The sequence below is a fragment of the Salmo salar genome, chromosome 03 (assembly GCF_965601325.2).
Source record: "Salmo salar chromosome 03, fSalSal1, whole genome shotgun sequence".
NCBI classification, from domain to species: Eukaryota; Metazoa; Chordata; class Actinopteri; order Salmoniformes; family Salmonidae; genus Salmo; species Salmo salar.
Genome location: NC_138293.1, coordinates 4,068,185 through 4,083,718, shown reverse-complemented (window position 1 = coordinate 4,083,718; position 15,534 = coordinate 4,068,185). Strand labels below are relative to the sequence as shown.

At 42.2% G+C, this 15,534-nt stretch overlaps 1 protein-coding gene across 1 annotated transcript in view; it reads right to left on the bottom strand.

Moving 5' to 3' along the window:
- Positions 1 to 7,027: 7,027 nt before the first annotated feature.
- Positions 7,028 to 15,534, bottom strand: part of LOC106596600 (piezo-type mechanosensitive ion channel component 2) — a 138,152-nt gene continuing 129,645 nt past the window's right edge. The window contains exons 51-53 of the mRNA XM_082973020.1: positions 12,544 to 12,623; positions 9,430 to 9,634; positions 7,028 to 7,446 (exon numbers count right to left, since the gene is read on the bottom strand). Coding sequence (XP_082829146.1) covers positions 7,194 to 7,446; positions 9,430 to 9,634; positions 12,544 to 12,623 — 538 coding nt within the window. The 3' untranslated portion in view covers positions 7,028 to 7,193. The remainder of the gene's footprint in view (positions 7,447 to 9,429; positions 9,635 to 12,543; positions 12,624 to 15,534) is intronic.

Below are 15,534 nucleotides of genomic sequence, written 5' to 3'. Positions count from 1 at the left end.
TGGGCTGGTCCTGGGGCTGGTTGCTGATGGGCTGGTCCTGGGGCTGGTCCTGGGGCTGGTCCTGGGGCTGGTTGCTGATGCACTGGTCCTGGGGCTGGCTGCTGATGGGCTAGTCCTGGGGCTGGTCCTGGGGCTGGTTGCTGACGGGCTGGTCCTGGGGCTGGTTGCTGATGGGCTGGTCCTGGGGCTGGTCCTGGGGCTGGTTGCTGATGGGCTGGTCCTGGGGCTGGTTGCTGATGGGCTAGTCCTGGGGCTGGCTGAGGGTCAATCTCATCCTCTTCTTCCAACTCACTGTCAGACTGCGAATGGACAGAGACATGTATTCCTCATATTCTGAAAATTCTTCATCTTCCAAAGTGGAAGACTCTTTCCACACTAGCTTCTCTCTCTGCCAAAAAATATTTCTAAGATCCTCTGAGCAGAGATTATTTTTGCCGTACTGATTGTGGTAAGGAGCCACACAGTCAAAGCTATTTATTTGTTATGTCCCTCCCCCAATTTGCACCTGCTGGGGTACAGTGTAGGGAAAATACAGATTTTGTTTTTACAATGTATTGCAATAATATATTGTAATAACATTGTGCAGGTTACCGCAAGACATTGTGTAGTTTCACACACTACAAAGGGTAAAGAGTGCGAGAAAAGCAGGAGACAGGCAGGGAGACAGACAGACAGACAGACAGACAGACAGACAGACAGACAGACAGACAGACAGACAGACAGACAGACAGACAGACAGGCAGACAGGGAGACAGGCAGATAGGCAGATAGGCAGGGAGACAGACAGGCAGACAGACAGACAGACAGACAGGCAGACAGACAGACAGACAGACAGGCAGGGAGACAGACAGACAGGCAGACAGACAGACAGACAGGCAGACAGGCAGACAGACAGGCAGGCAGGCAGACAGACAGACAGACAGACAGACAGACAGACAGACAGACAGACAGACAGGGAGACAGGCAGACAGGGCAGGGAGACAGGCAGGGAGACAGACAGACAGACAGACAGACAGACAGACAGACAGGCAGACAGACAGACAGACAGACAGACAGACAGACAGACAGACAGACAGACAGGGAGACAGGCAGACAGGCAGGGAGACAGACAGGCAGGGAGACAGGCAGACAGGCAGACAGGCAGGGACACAGGCAGACAGGTAGGCAGGGAGACAGACAGACAGGCAGACAGGCAGGGACACAGACAGACAGGTAGACAGGGAGACAGACAGGGAGACAGGCAGGGAAACAGGCAAACAGGTATGCAGGGAGACAGACAGACAGGGAGACAGGCAGGGAGACAGGCAGACAGGTAGGCAGGGAGACAGGCAGACAGGTAGGCAGGGAGACAGACAGACAGGGAGACAGGCAGGGAGACAGACAGGCAGAGAGACAGACAGGCAGAGAGACAGGCAGGGAGACAGACAGACAGGTAGGCAGGGAGACAGACAGGTTATTGGTGCTATGTTGAAACAGCAGGTTCAGGGAGGAGGAAGACGGAGTGAAGGCAGCAAACCTTTTTGTTTCATTTTTACTTGTTTTCACCTACACACACACTTTTCCAAACTTGTATTACCCTCGGGTCCAGTGGACCAGAACACCACATATGTAATATAAATGTGTAGGTGGGTCCAGTGGACCAGAACACCACATATGTAATATAAATGTGTAGGGGGGTCCAGAACACCACATATGTAATATAAATGTGTAGGGGGGTCCAGAACACCACATATGTAATATTAATGTGTAGGGGGGTCCAGTGGACCAGAACACCACATATGTAATATTAATGTGTAGGGGGGTCCAGTGGACCCGAACACCACATATGTAATATTAATGTGTAGGGGGGTCCAGTGGACCAGAACACCACATATGTAATATTAATGTGTAGGGGGTCCAGTGGACCAGAACACCACATATGTAATATAAATGTGTAGGGGGGTCCAGTGGACCAGAACACCACATATGTAATATTAATGTGTAGGGAGGTCCAGAACACCACATATGTAATATTAATGTGTAGGGGGGTCCACTGGACCAGAACACCACATATGTAATATTAATGTGTAGGGGGGTCCAGAACACCACATATGTAATATAAATGTGTAGGGGAGTCTAGTGTTCACTCAATGAAAATGTGTTTATTTTTACATGTTCTTCACAGAAAATGAGCCAAAGCCAATGAGTCTCAGGTTGAAAATATTAATTCATTGTATAATTTTTCTTTTTGTAAACATTGAAAATGGGTCCCACAGACCCAAACAAGGGTTAAACATACAACAGGACCATTAAAACCATCCCTTTAAATCTGGATCATAGATATACCATGTTTTATACCTTTAAACATACAACTATTTTTATTAAAGCTCCTTTAAGACAGAGACAAAATAACAGTTTACATTTAATACCCCCCCACCCACCCCCTTCCCTCCCTCCCTCCCTCACCCACCCCCTTCCCTCCCTCCCTCACCCCCTTCCCTCCCTCCCTAAAACTGTTATGTACGTAATGGGAAATTACTCATGACAATACTGGACGTTTTCTTTCATGCTACAATGTCCTCTGATGCATAGCTCGGAACCAAAGGTCCAAACAAAACAATGTGTGTTTGTGTTTTGTATGAATGGCTGTTTTTTTTTCTCCATTTCTTATCTTTGAATGTTGATGAAACTCAATTAATACTTCCTATTGAAGTCCTACGGAAGTCATTCTGTACATGAGGAGGTGAGAGTTCTGTAAATCGGTGGACGAAGTTGAACAATGGATGAGTCCAGCAACAGTGTCCATGAGAACGCTGCAGACAGTCCAGTCGCTTCATGATATACAGTATTTACTCTTGATTCAAAATACACTCACTTCCTTGGGCTTGGGTCAAACTGTAGCAGATAAACTGTGTGTGTGTGTGTGTGTTGAGGAGAAGCCCATCTCCTCTCTAAATGTGTCCTTGGAGCCAGAGAGATAATATAATATATAGTATAATATATAGTATATAGTATATATAATGACATGATCTAATAGCAGCTGTGTCCTGAACAGAGCCTGTATTCAGCGCTTGAAGTGGATTGCAATACATGTCAGTACTCTTTATACATACAGTGGGGGAAAAAAGTATTTGATCCCCTGCTGATTTTCTACGTTTGCACACTTACAAAAGAATGATCAGTCTATAATTTTAATGGTAGGTTTATTTGAACAGTGAGAGACAGAATAACAACAAAAAAATCCAGAAAAACGCATGTCAAAAATGTTATAAATTGAGTTGCATTTTAATGAGGGAAATAAGTATTTGACCCCTCTGTAAAACATGACTTAGTACTTGGTGGCAAAACCCTTGTTGGCAATCAGAGGTCAGACGTTTCTTGTAGTTGGCCACCAGGTTTGCACACATCTCAGGAGGGATTTTGTCCCACTCCTCTTTGCAGATCTTCTCCAAGTCATTAAGGTTTAGAGGCTGACGTTTGGCAACTCGAACCTTCAGCTCCCTCCACAGATTTTCTATGGGATTAAGGTCTGGAGACTGGCTAGGCCACTCCAGGACCTTAATGTGCTTCTTCTTGAGCCACTCCTTTGTTGCCTTGGCCGTGTGTTTTGGGTCATTGTCATGCTGGAATACCCATCCACGACCCATTTTCAATGCCCTGGCTGAGGGAAGGAGGTTCTCACCCAAGATTTGACAGTACATGGCCCCATCCATCATTCATTTTTACAAAACATTTTTAGTCATTTAGCAGACGCTCTTATCCAGAGCGACTTACAGTAGTGAATGCATACATTTCATACATTTCTTTTATTTTTTTGTACTGGCCCCCCGTGGGAATCGAACCCACAACCCTGGCATTGCAAACACCATGCTCTACCAACTGCGCCACATGGAAGACCAATGTGCTTCTTCTTGAGCCACTCCTTTGTTGCCTTGGCCGTGTGTTTTGGGTCATTGTCATGCCTTTTGGGTCTCATCCCTTTGATGTGGTGAAGTTGTCCTGTCCCCTTAGCAGAAAAACACCCCCAAAACATAATGTTTCCACCTCCATGTTTGACGGTGGTGATGGTGTTCTTGGGGTCATAGGCAGCATTCCTCCTCCTCCAAACACGGCGAGTTGAGTTGATGCCAAAGAACTCCATTTTGGTCTCATCTGACCACAACACTTTCACCAGTTGTCCTCTGAATCATTCAGATGTTCATTGGCAAAATTCAGACGGGCATGTATATGTGCCATGTGGCCGTGTGGCTCACTTGGTAGAGCATGGTGTTTGCAACGCCAGGGTTGTGGGTTTGATTCGCACGGGGGACCAGAACGGAGAAAAACATTTATGAAATGTATGCATTCACTACTGTAAGTCGCTCTGGATAAGAGCGTTTGCTAAATGAGTAAAATGTAAAAATGTAAATGCTTTCTTGAGCAGGGGGACCTTGCGGGCGCTGCAGGATTTCAGTCCTTCATGGCGTAGTGTGTTACCAATTATTTTCTTGGTGACTATGGTCCCAGCTGCCTTAAGATCATTGACAAGATCCTACCATGTAGTTCTACATTTACATTTAAGTCAATTCTGGGCTGATTCCTCACCGTTCTCATGATCATTGCAACTCCACGAGGTGAGATCTTGCATGGAGCCTCAGGCCGAGTTCTTTTGTGTTTCTTCCATTTGCGAATAATCGCACCAACTGTTGTCACCTTCTCACCAAGCTGCTTGGCGATGGTCTTGTAGCCCATTCCAGCCTTGTGTAGGTCTATAATCTTGTCCCTGACATCCTTGGAGAGCTCTTTGGTCTTGGCCATGGTGGAGAGTTTGGAATCTGATTGATTGATTGCTTCTGTGGACAGGTGTCTTTTTTACAGGTAACAAGCTGAGATTAGGAGCACTCCCTTTAAGAGTGTGCTCCTAATCTCAGCTCGTTATCTGTATAAAAGACACCTGGGAGCCAGAAATCTTTCTGATTGAGAGGGGGTCAAATACTTATTTCCCTCATTAAAATGCAAATCATTTTATAACATTTTTGACATGCGTTTTTCTGGATTTTTTGTTGTTGTTATTCTGTCTCTCAACTGTTCAAATAAACCTACCATTAAAATTATAGACTGATCATTTCTTTATCAGTGGGCAAACGTACAAAATCAGCAGGGGATCAAATACTTTTTTCTCCCACTGTAGGTGCCGGTACTCTTCATATATAGATGCCGGTACTCTGCAATACTTTGAAGACAATTTTCTATAAGAGGTGCCAGGACTCAATCAGGAGAAGATCTGAGGGTTTAGTACCAGCCCAATTCCAGCAATTCTGCCCTGAGTGGGTGAAAACGCGCTTTGGGGATGAAATTTCACTTCCTTATGTTATGAAGTACATTTTTTTACAAAGAATCGTTCAGTGGAGTTCTTTCTCTTAACATTTCATTAACAGTATATCCAACAAGTTGGATTTTGCATCCTAATACATGCGATAATAAGCAACAAGCTGAGTGGTGCAGCTTTCTCGCAGCAACTTTGGGGGATTTTACAATGTTGTGGTGGTCAACTTCAAAAGTTGTTTCCGCGGGTCACAAAAAAGCCTAATGACCATGACATGAGCGGTACGCTCTGTGCTCTGTTGACCTAGTACATGTCACAAAATCGATATCTTTCTTACTTTTATATTGTTTTATGTCCGGTGAAGTCTAGAAGAAAGATGAGGAGTTCAACAGTGAGCCTGTCAGTTAAATTTCATTCTTTCACAGAATCCAGCCTCGCTGACACCATGCAGTATAATTTTCCTGATTTTTGACCACTTTTTCTCTCTGGCCTCCACTGATTTAGTCACCCTAATTCTGGCCATCCTACAAGGGTAAAAACACCATGAGGTTTGGACCATTGGTTTTCTTAGAGGAGCATCTACACAATTAACATATTATTGTACCCATTGGTCAAAAGATGCGTTAATATGTATTGAACTACATTTGACCAGATCCTTATATGGGCCTTGATAAAAACATACTGGAATCGGGTTCCAATATGGATAAAGACAGGTTCTTCTTCTCAATTATTTACAGACAGTCTGGAGTGGTTCTCCCCCTGGCTAATATGCAGGAAATAGGAAATAGACCAACAGGAAATAGACCAACAGGAAATAGACCAACATCAATCTTGAATCTATCAGTTTTTTAGTTTTTTTTATATCTTCTCATCTTTTTATGACCTTTAAGTAGGTAAATCAATTCAACCGTCTATTAGCTACCAAAACAACATATTAAAGTTTCTATACTTTAAACATTACATTGAGTAAAAGTGAACCCTTTCTTGGTGAAACAACAACTCTTGTCTTTTGCTGAGAAATCATTAACACAGGTTTAGTTTCTCATACAAACAAACTAAATAATGCAAGTATAGATTGTCGTTAGCGTCTTTAAAAGTAGCTCTCGGTTTTAGACATTAACAAGATGGCGTAGTCGCCTGCAATCTTAGTCAAAATGGCCGTCTCGTATGTAGCAATGACAACATCCTTCAAAATGGTCGTCTCGGAGGACATGAAGAAGAGCTCTATAATATTGCACAATCCCATGAACCAGGAGCTCCAATCAGAAAAAGGTTGGCAATCTAAACAGACCAATCCTGTGTAAGTTCCTCCTCATGGTCATCATCCATTGGTGGGAAGCCCTTTTTAAAACACTGACCTGTATAATCCACACTGCTGTCGGGAAAAGACAACGAGGAACGATACAGGCACAGGGAGTTACTTGTAGTATTTGACACATCATTGGTCTAAAGTAGAATAGTCACGCCAATACTTGAAATCTCATACCACCAGAGCTTTGTAGATAGTATTTAACAACAACCTCACCCATATGTCCTCTCAGTGAAGACCCCGTTCTTTGTCCCAACTTTCATTGTTTCCTGACGCCTCGGTCACGTTATTTTAGCAATTGTGTTGTTCTAAGGCAGTGTTTCTCAACCGTTTTCTCAACAGGAACCGGCAACCTTTGGTCCTTCCTTCCTTCCTTCCTTCCTTCCTTCCTTCCTTCCTTCCTTCCTTCCTTCCTTCCTTCCTTCCTTCCTTCCTTCCATAAAAATCAATGACACTTAAGAATAGTTCTCAAGTCAGTCGGTAACGTCAACGTCCCAGAGACTGGTCAAGTATTCACAAACTAGTCAGAGGTTAAGAAACACTGTTAAACTTCTATCCACATTGAAAGGGGGATAACTTCTAGCCTTTTTACAGCCAGGCTCACTGAGTCTTTTCCCTGGTCCATTTAATAATAGTCTCAGGCGAGCGATAGAGGAAGATGAGTTTAGCGTACATGTCTTCCTCCAGGTCCAGCTCTCCCGTCTCTCGGACCAGGAAGATGTCGGTGCACAGCTTCAGGATGCGGTCCACGTTGGGCAGCTCCTCGAACATGATGGTGTGGGAGACACCGCTGAAGAACTCACGGACAAACTTACCGATGACGAGCACCACGGACGCATAAAGACCCATGATCCTGGAGGGAAAGATCCATACATAACATATACGTAGTTAATGTAGTTATGCCCATTATACACAGCACAGTACAGACTATACGTTTTCTTATTCAACATCTATGGTTACTTGACTAACTGTATCTGTGTTGGAGTAATGAGAAAACGATCATGTTGCTCTTTTGCACCTCAGCATCTCTACTTGCACATCATCATCTGCACATCTATCACTCCAGTGTTAATGCTAAATTGTAATTATTTCTCCTCCATGGCCTATTTATCGCCTTACCTCCCAATTCTTTCTACATTTGCACACACTGTAAATAGACTTTTCTATTGTGTTACTGACTGTACGTTTGTTTTACTCCATGTGTAACTCTGTGTGTGTTGTTTGTGTCGCACTGCTTTGCTTTATTCTTGGCCAGGTCGCAGTTGTAAATGAGAACTTGTTCTCAACTAGTCTACCTGGTTAAATAAAGGACTTGTTCTCAACTAGTCTACCTGGTTAAATAAAAGGTGAAATAAAATAAAGAAATAAAACATTGACTGGTACACCTGCACTACAGGGCCTGTCTGCTATGTGATGGGATGGACACAAGCTACTGCATGGTTAGTGGATGACTTATAGGAGCCGATAGTTTCATGAGATCAAATTAAATACTTGTGTGATGTGATGCTATGCTATGTTATGCCATGCCATGCTACGTTATATTATGCCATTCTATGCTATGCTACATTATGCCATTCCATGCTACGCTATATTTTGCCATTCCATGCTACGCTATGTTATGCCATTCCATGCTACGCTATATTATGCCATTCCATGCTATACTATATTATGCCATTCCATGCTACGCTATATTATGCCATTCCATGCTACGCTACGCTATATTATGCCATTCCATGCTATGCTATGTTATGCCATGCTATGCTATGCTATGTTATGCCGTACCATTCTACGCTATATTATGCCATGCCATGCTATGCTATGTTATGCCATTCCATGCTACGCTATGTTATGCCATTCCATGCTATGCTATGTTATGCCATTCCATGCTATACTATGTTATGCCATGTCATGCTATGCTATACTATGTTATGCCATGCTATACTATACTATGTTATGCCATGCCATGCTATGTTATGCCATTCCATGCTACGCTACGCTATATTATGCCATTCCATGCTATACTATGTTATGCCATGCCATGCTATGCTATACTATGTTATGCCATGCTATACTATACTATGTTATGCCATGCCATGCTATGCTATACTATGTTATGCCATGCTATACTATATTATGCCATGCCATGCCATGCTATGCTATGTTATGCCATTCCATGCTATACTATATTATGCCATTCCATGCTACGCTATATTATGCCATTCCATGCTATACTATGCTATGTTATGCCATGCTATACTATGTTATGCCATTCCATGCTATACTATGTTATGCCATGTCATGCTATTCTATACTATGTTATGCCATGCTATACTATACTATGTTATGCCATGCCATGCTATGTTATGCCATTCCATGCTACGCTACGCTATATTATGCCATTCCATGCTATACTATGTTATGCCATGCCATGCTATGCTATACTATGTTATGCCATGCTATACTATACTATGTTATGCCATGCCATGCTACGCTATGTTATGCCATTCCATGCTATACTATGCTATGTTATGCCATGCTATACTATGTTATGCCATTCCATGCTATTCTATGTTATGCCATGCCATGTTATGCTATGTTATGCCATGCTATACTATGTTATGCCATTCCATGCTATTCTATGTTATGCCATGCCATGCTATACTATGTTATGCCATTCCATGCTATTCTATGTTATGCCATTCCATGCTATTCTATGTTATGCCATGCCATGCTATACTATATTATGCCATTCCATGCTATACTATATTATGCCATTCCATGCTATACTATATTATGCCATTCCATGCTACGCTATGTTATGTTTCTGTCTACTCACCCGTATCCAGCCAGGAAACCCAGACTAGGAGGGCTGACCTGGTCACTGAAGACATAGAGCTCCAGCCCAGCGTCGTAGAGGTGCTTGGGCCTACGAACGTTGATCTGTCCCGGTTCTGTCTGGTTCACGATCCACCACTCCTGGACTTCCGTTGAGTTGTTATGGGAACGCTCCAACGCCAAAGTGATGCTCATGTACACCTTCTCTGAATTAATATAATAAAATAGAACATAAGAAAATATAACAAAATTGAATACAATAAAATAAAAAATATTGTATTTAATGCTCTAGAGGAGGAGCAGAATGAGCATTTTTGTTGTTGTCCACACAATGTGGAAAGGTACCTTTTGGCTTCAAAATAATATGATTGACCACAAACGCAGTAACACAACACGAAAATGCCTTGATTCCACCGCATTATATTTAACATTTTGTTGTGTAGTTAAGCCCACGAGTAGATAACTCACGACATTCCATGCCAAGATTTACAGATTCTGTAATTGAAAGCGGCCCTGTCAAGCCTACCTCAAGACAAACAGACCACTGTTCCCAACATCCTGTTACGAACCGAAATGGTCGGGTGAATGTCAGGACGCCACCTGCAGATTCATTTTACACCCTTAAGTACCCTAACGGGGGTCAAGGGGGGGGGGGGTCAAATTTAGACACTTTCACGATTTACGTGTTATACAGAACTCTTCAACCATCCCTAGCCGGGTCCTCAGAGCATGCGCAGACCAGCTGGCTGGTGTGTTTACGGACATATTCAATCAATCCCTATCCCAGTCTGCTGTCCCCAACATGCTTCAAGATGGCCACCATTGTTCCTGTACCCAAGAAAGCAAAGGTAACTGAACTAAATGACTATCGTCCCGTAGCACTCACTTCCGTCATCATGAAGTGCTTTGAGAGACTAGTCAAGGACCATATCACCTCCACCTTACCTGACACCCTAGACGCACTCCAATTTGCTTACTGCCCCAATAGGTCCACAGACGACGCAATCACCATCACACTGCACACTGCCCTAACCCATCTGGATAAGAGGAATACCTATGTAAGAATGCTGTTCATTGATTACAGCTCAGCATTGAACACCATAGAACCCTCCAAACTCGTCATTAAGCTCGAGACCCTGGGTCTCGACCCCGCCCTCTGCAATTGGGTCCTGGACTTTCTGACGGGTCGCCCCCAGGTGGTGAGGGTAGGAAACAACATCTCCACCCCGCTGATCCTCAACACTGGGGCCCCACAAGGGTGCGTTCTCAGCCCCCTCCTGTACTCCCTGTTCACCCACGACTGCGTGGCCATGCACACCTCCAACTCAGTCATCAAGTTTGTAGACGACACAACAGTAGTAGGATTGATTACCGACAACAACGTGACAGCCTACAGGGAGGAGGTGAGGGCCCTCAGAGTGTGGTGTCAGGAAAATAACCTCTCACTCAACGTCAACAAAACAAAGGAGATGATCGTGGACTTCAGGAAACAGCAGAGGGAGCAGCCCCCCTATCCACATCGAAGGGACAGCAGTGGAGAAGGTGGAAAGTTTTAAGTTCCTCGTTTTACATATCACAGACAAACTGAAATGGTCCACCCACACAGCTTACCCTCTATTTGTTTACCACTACTGGTAGGCCTGTTTGAAGATCATGGTAAGACACATTGTAGTCTAGTCTAGTAGGTTGACTGTGTGTTAGGGTGACCATCACATTTTTCCCGGGACAGTTTCAGCTCCATTTCAGTTGTCCTGACTTTTCAGGCTACAAAAAGTTCAATTTGTCAGCAAGACGCATCAATCAATATAGACCTAATAAATATAGACCTAATCAATATATGACCTAATCAATATAGACCTAATCAATATAGACCTAATCAATATAGACCTAATCAATATATGACCTAATCAATATAGACCTAATCAATATAGACCTAATCAATATAGACCTAATCAATATAGACCTAATCAATATAGACCTAATCAATATATCAATATAGACCTAATCAATATAGACCTAATCAATATAGACCTTATCAATATAGACCTAATCAATAGCTAAATGTAATTAGGAACACTCCAGGTGTTCTGTAACAGATGTCTATTTCCATTCATCAAATGGCACGAGTACACATGTAGTTAGGATGCTGGAATTATTTTGGAGTGGACGAACATGGACGAACATGCACAGGTAGCCTGCCTTTTAGAAGTGATTTGTTTTGACAATCAGATGAAAATATCATGACTGGTTGTGTTCATGCCACATTAAAAGGTAATACATGTTTACAGTTTAAATTGCATATTTATTCTTGGAAGCCATCTTTATTCTTGGAAGCCATCTTTATTCTTGGAAGCCATCTTTATTCTTGGAAGCCATCTTTAATCTTGGAAACCATCTTTATTCTTGGAAACCATCTTTATTCTTGGAAACCATCTTTATTCTTGGAAGCCATCTTTATTCTTGGAAGCCATCTTTAATCTTGGAAACCATCTTTATTCTTGGAAACCATCTTTATTCTTGGAAGCCATCTTTATTCTTGGAAGCCATCTTTATTCTTGGAAACCATCTTTAATCTTGGAAGCCATCTTTAATCTTGGAAGCCATCTTTATTCTTGGAAGCCATCTTTATTCTTGGAAGCCATCTTTAATCTTGGAAACCATCTTTATTCTTGGAAACCATCTTTATTCTTGGAAACCATCTTTATTCTTGGAAGCCATCTTTATTCTTGGAAGCCATCTTTAATCTTGGAAACCATCTTTAATCTTGGAAACCATCTTTAATCTTGGAAGCCATCTTTAATCTTGGAAGCCATCTTTATTCTTGGAAACCATCTTTATTCTTGGAAGCCATCTTTAATCTTGGAAGCCATCTTTAATCTTGGAAACCATCTTTAATCTTGGAAGCCATCTTTATTCTTGGAAGCCATCTTTATTCTTGGAAACCATCTTTATTCTTGGAAGCCATCTTTAATCTTGGAAGCCATCTTTAATCTTGGAAACCATCTTTATTCTTGGAAGTCATCTTTATTCTTGGAAACCATCTTTAATCCAAGCGCTTGCCCTCAATAGAGACCCCCCCAAAAAAAATATCACGGTGTAATTCACACTGCTTTACCTTTATACAGCTGTTCTATGGGCTTGGCCTCGGAGTCACTAGGGGCTCGGAGGTATCGCGGGAACACATGTTTTATCACCCTGGTAACAGAAGAACACAACAGGCTGTTTGTTACTGACAACAGTTATCACAGAAAAATATTTCAGATTTGTTTTTTAAAGCTAGAATACTTACGACATCCATTTTTGGATTTATAAATAAATTATGTACACTGAGTGTACAAAACATTAAGAACACCTGCTCTTTCCATGACATACAATAGACTGACCAGGTGCATCCAGGTGAAAGCTATGATTTCTTATTGATGTTACTTGTTAAATCCACTTCAATCAGTGTAGATGAAGGGGAGTTGGTCCTAATGTTTAGTATATTAAAGACAGGCTTCTATTTGAGCCAGGCGTCTATTTCCTTAATGCACACAGCTTTTGCTCATTTGCTCATAGTTAATTGTTTAATTCCAGCATTTTAATCAATTTCTTTATTTTCCTGCACTAACCTGTTATCATTTACACACCGTAACTAGGTTTCCATCCAACCTTTTTATGCGAGTAGAGTAGGTTGGACACAAAATGTCACAACAGGCCTGATGGAAACAGCAATTTTTTCGGTAAACTTTCCAAATGTCAACAAGATAACATACGCTAGACAAGGTGGAATCTTTTTGTGTCAGTAAAATTAATTATGTGAGAAATGGCGGTGGAAATGATTTTATGTGCAAATATTGATATTATAACCATCATATGGAAGAAAACTTGGAGTCACGCGATAACATGTTGTGTGGTCCTCCCACTATGACTCGGGATTGCATGCAGCTTATTAGATGAAATATGTTACACTATTATACACAAAAGTATGTGGACTGGAAGCAACGTCAGCACAATAACTGTTTGTCGGGATGGGTTTCCATGGCTCACCGCCATTGGACTTTGGAGCAGTGGAAACCCGTTCTTTGGAGTGATGAATCACGCTTCACCATCTGGTAGTCCGACAGACGAATCTGGGTTTGGCGGATGCCAGGAAAGCGCTACCTGTCCAACTGCATAGCACCAACTGTAAAGTTTGGTGGAGGAGGAATAATGGTCTGGGGCTGTTTTTCATTGTTGGGGCTAGGCCCCTTAGTTCCAATGAAGGGAAATCTTAACACTACAGCATACATTTACATTCTAAACGATTCTGTGCTTCCAACTTTGTGGCAACAGTTTGGTGAAGGCCCTTTCCTGTTTCAGCATGACAATGCCCGCAGCATTGTTCCGACATCTATTGGAAAGCCTTCCCAGAAGAGTGGACACTGTCATTGTGACACCCTGATCTGTTTTACCTGTCTTTGTGCTTGTCTCCATCCCCCACCAGGTGTCTCCCATCTCCCCTCATTATCCCCTGTGTATTTATACCTGTGTTCTCTGTTTGTCTGTTGCCAGTTCGTTTTGTTCGTCAAGCCTATCAGCGGTTTCCCCTTGCTCCTGTCTTTTCTATAGTTCCTGTTTTCTAGTTTTCCCAGTTTTGACCATTCTGCCTGCCCTGAGCCTGGCTGCCGTCCTGTACCTTTTGGACTTTGATCTGGATTACTGACCTCTGCCTGACCTTGACCTGTCCTTTTGCCTTCCCCCTGTTCTAGTAATAAACTTTTGTTCCTTCGACACTGTCTGCATCTGGGTCTTCCCTAAAACTTGATAGTTATGGCAGCAAAGGGGGGACCAACTCCATATTAATGCCCGTGATTTTGGAATGAGATGTTCGATGAGCAGGTGTCCACATACTTTTGGTCATGTAGGGAATGATGAACTTCACAGGGTGGTGAAAGTGCAAGGTGATGAGCTTGATGCTCCTTTCCAATACATTTCACTATATAACGCAACATTTCTTGTGACAAAATGCAATGTAAACAATGTGAATTTAACCGCAAAATTAATGTTTATGTGCACTACGTCATCCGCAACAAGTCAATTTGATGGAATCACATCTCTTTCTTTGACTGCGCATTTTTGGCAGTTCTTACTTTCTAGGTTTCTGTACTCCCGAAATTGTGAGTTGTTGTGCTTGCCAGTTAGCTTGCTTCTCAGCTGTTAGCAGCCAATGACTTGCAGTTTCTTACTGGCGATAACAACAGATGATTACAATATTTGTTTCGAGCCATTATTAAATGTAACCAGTGGTGTAAAGTACCTAAGTAAAAATACTTTAAAGTACTACTTAAGTCGTGCTTTGGGGTATCTGTACTTTACTATTAATATTTTTGACTTACTTTTACTTCACTACATTCCTAAAGAAAATGATGTACTTTTTACTCCATATATTTTCCCTGACACCCAAAAGTACTTGTTACATTTTGAATGCTTAGCAGGACAGGAACAAGGTCCAATTCACACACTTATCAAGAGAACATCCCTGGTCATCCCTACTGCCTCTGATCTGGCGGACTCACTAAACAGAGAACATCCCTGGTCGTCCCTACTGCCACTGATCTGGAGGACTCACTAAACAGAGAACATCCCTGTTCATCCCTACTGCCTCTGATCTGGTGGACTCACTAAACACAAATGCTTCGTTTGTAAATTATGTTCGAGTGTGCCCCTGGCTATCCGTAAATAAAATATAAAATGTGGCCGTCTGGTTTGCTTAATATAAGGAATTTGAAATGATTTATACTTGTTCATTTAAGTATATTTTAAACCAAATACTTTTAGACTTTTACTCAAGTAGTATTTTATTGGGTGACTTTCACTTTTACTTGAGTCTTTCCTTATACTTGAGTTTGACAATTGGGTAATTTTTCCACCACTGAATGTAACAAATCAAACATGAAACCTTAATGGTAACCTCGTAAATAATTCATTTAGACCCGGCATTAATGTGAAACAAACGTTTATTTGCTGAAATGTGTGCTGTTGTCCGGCTATTAAAATGGAACTGCATGCTTTTTGAGACTCAGCGTTGAAGTTTTACAGGTATAAATGTCTCATGAGCTTAATTCAACTGTCATACCTCATCAGA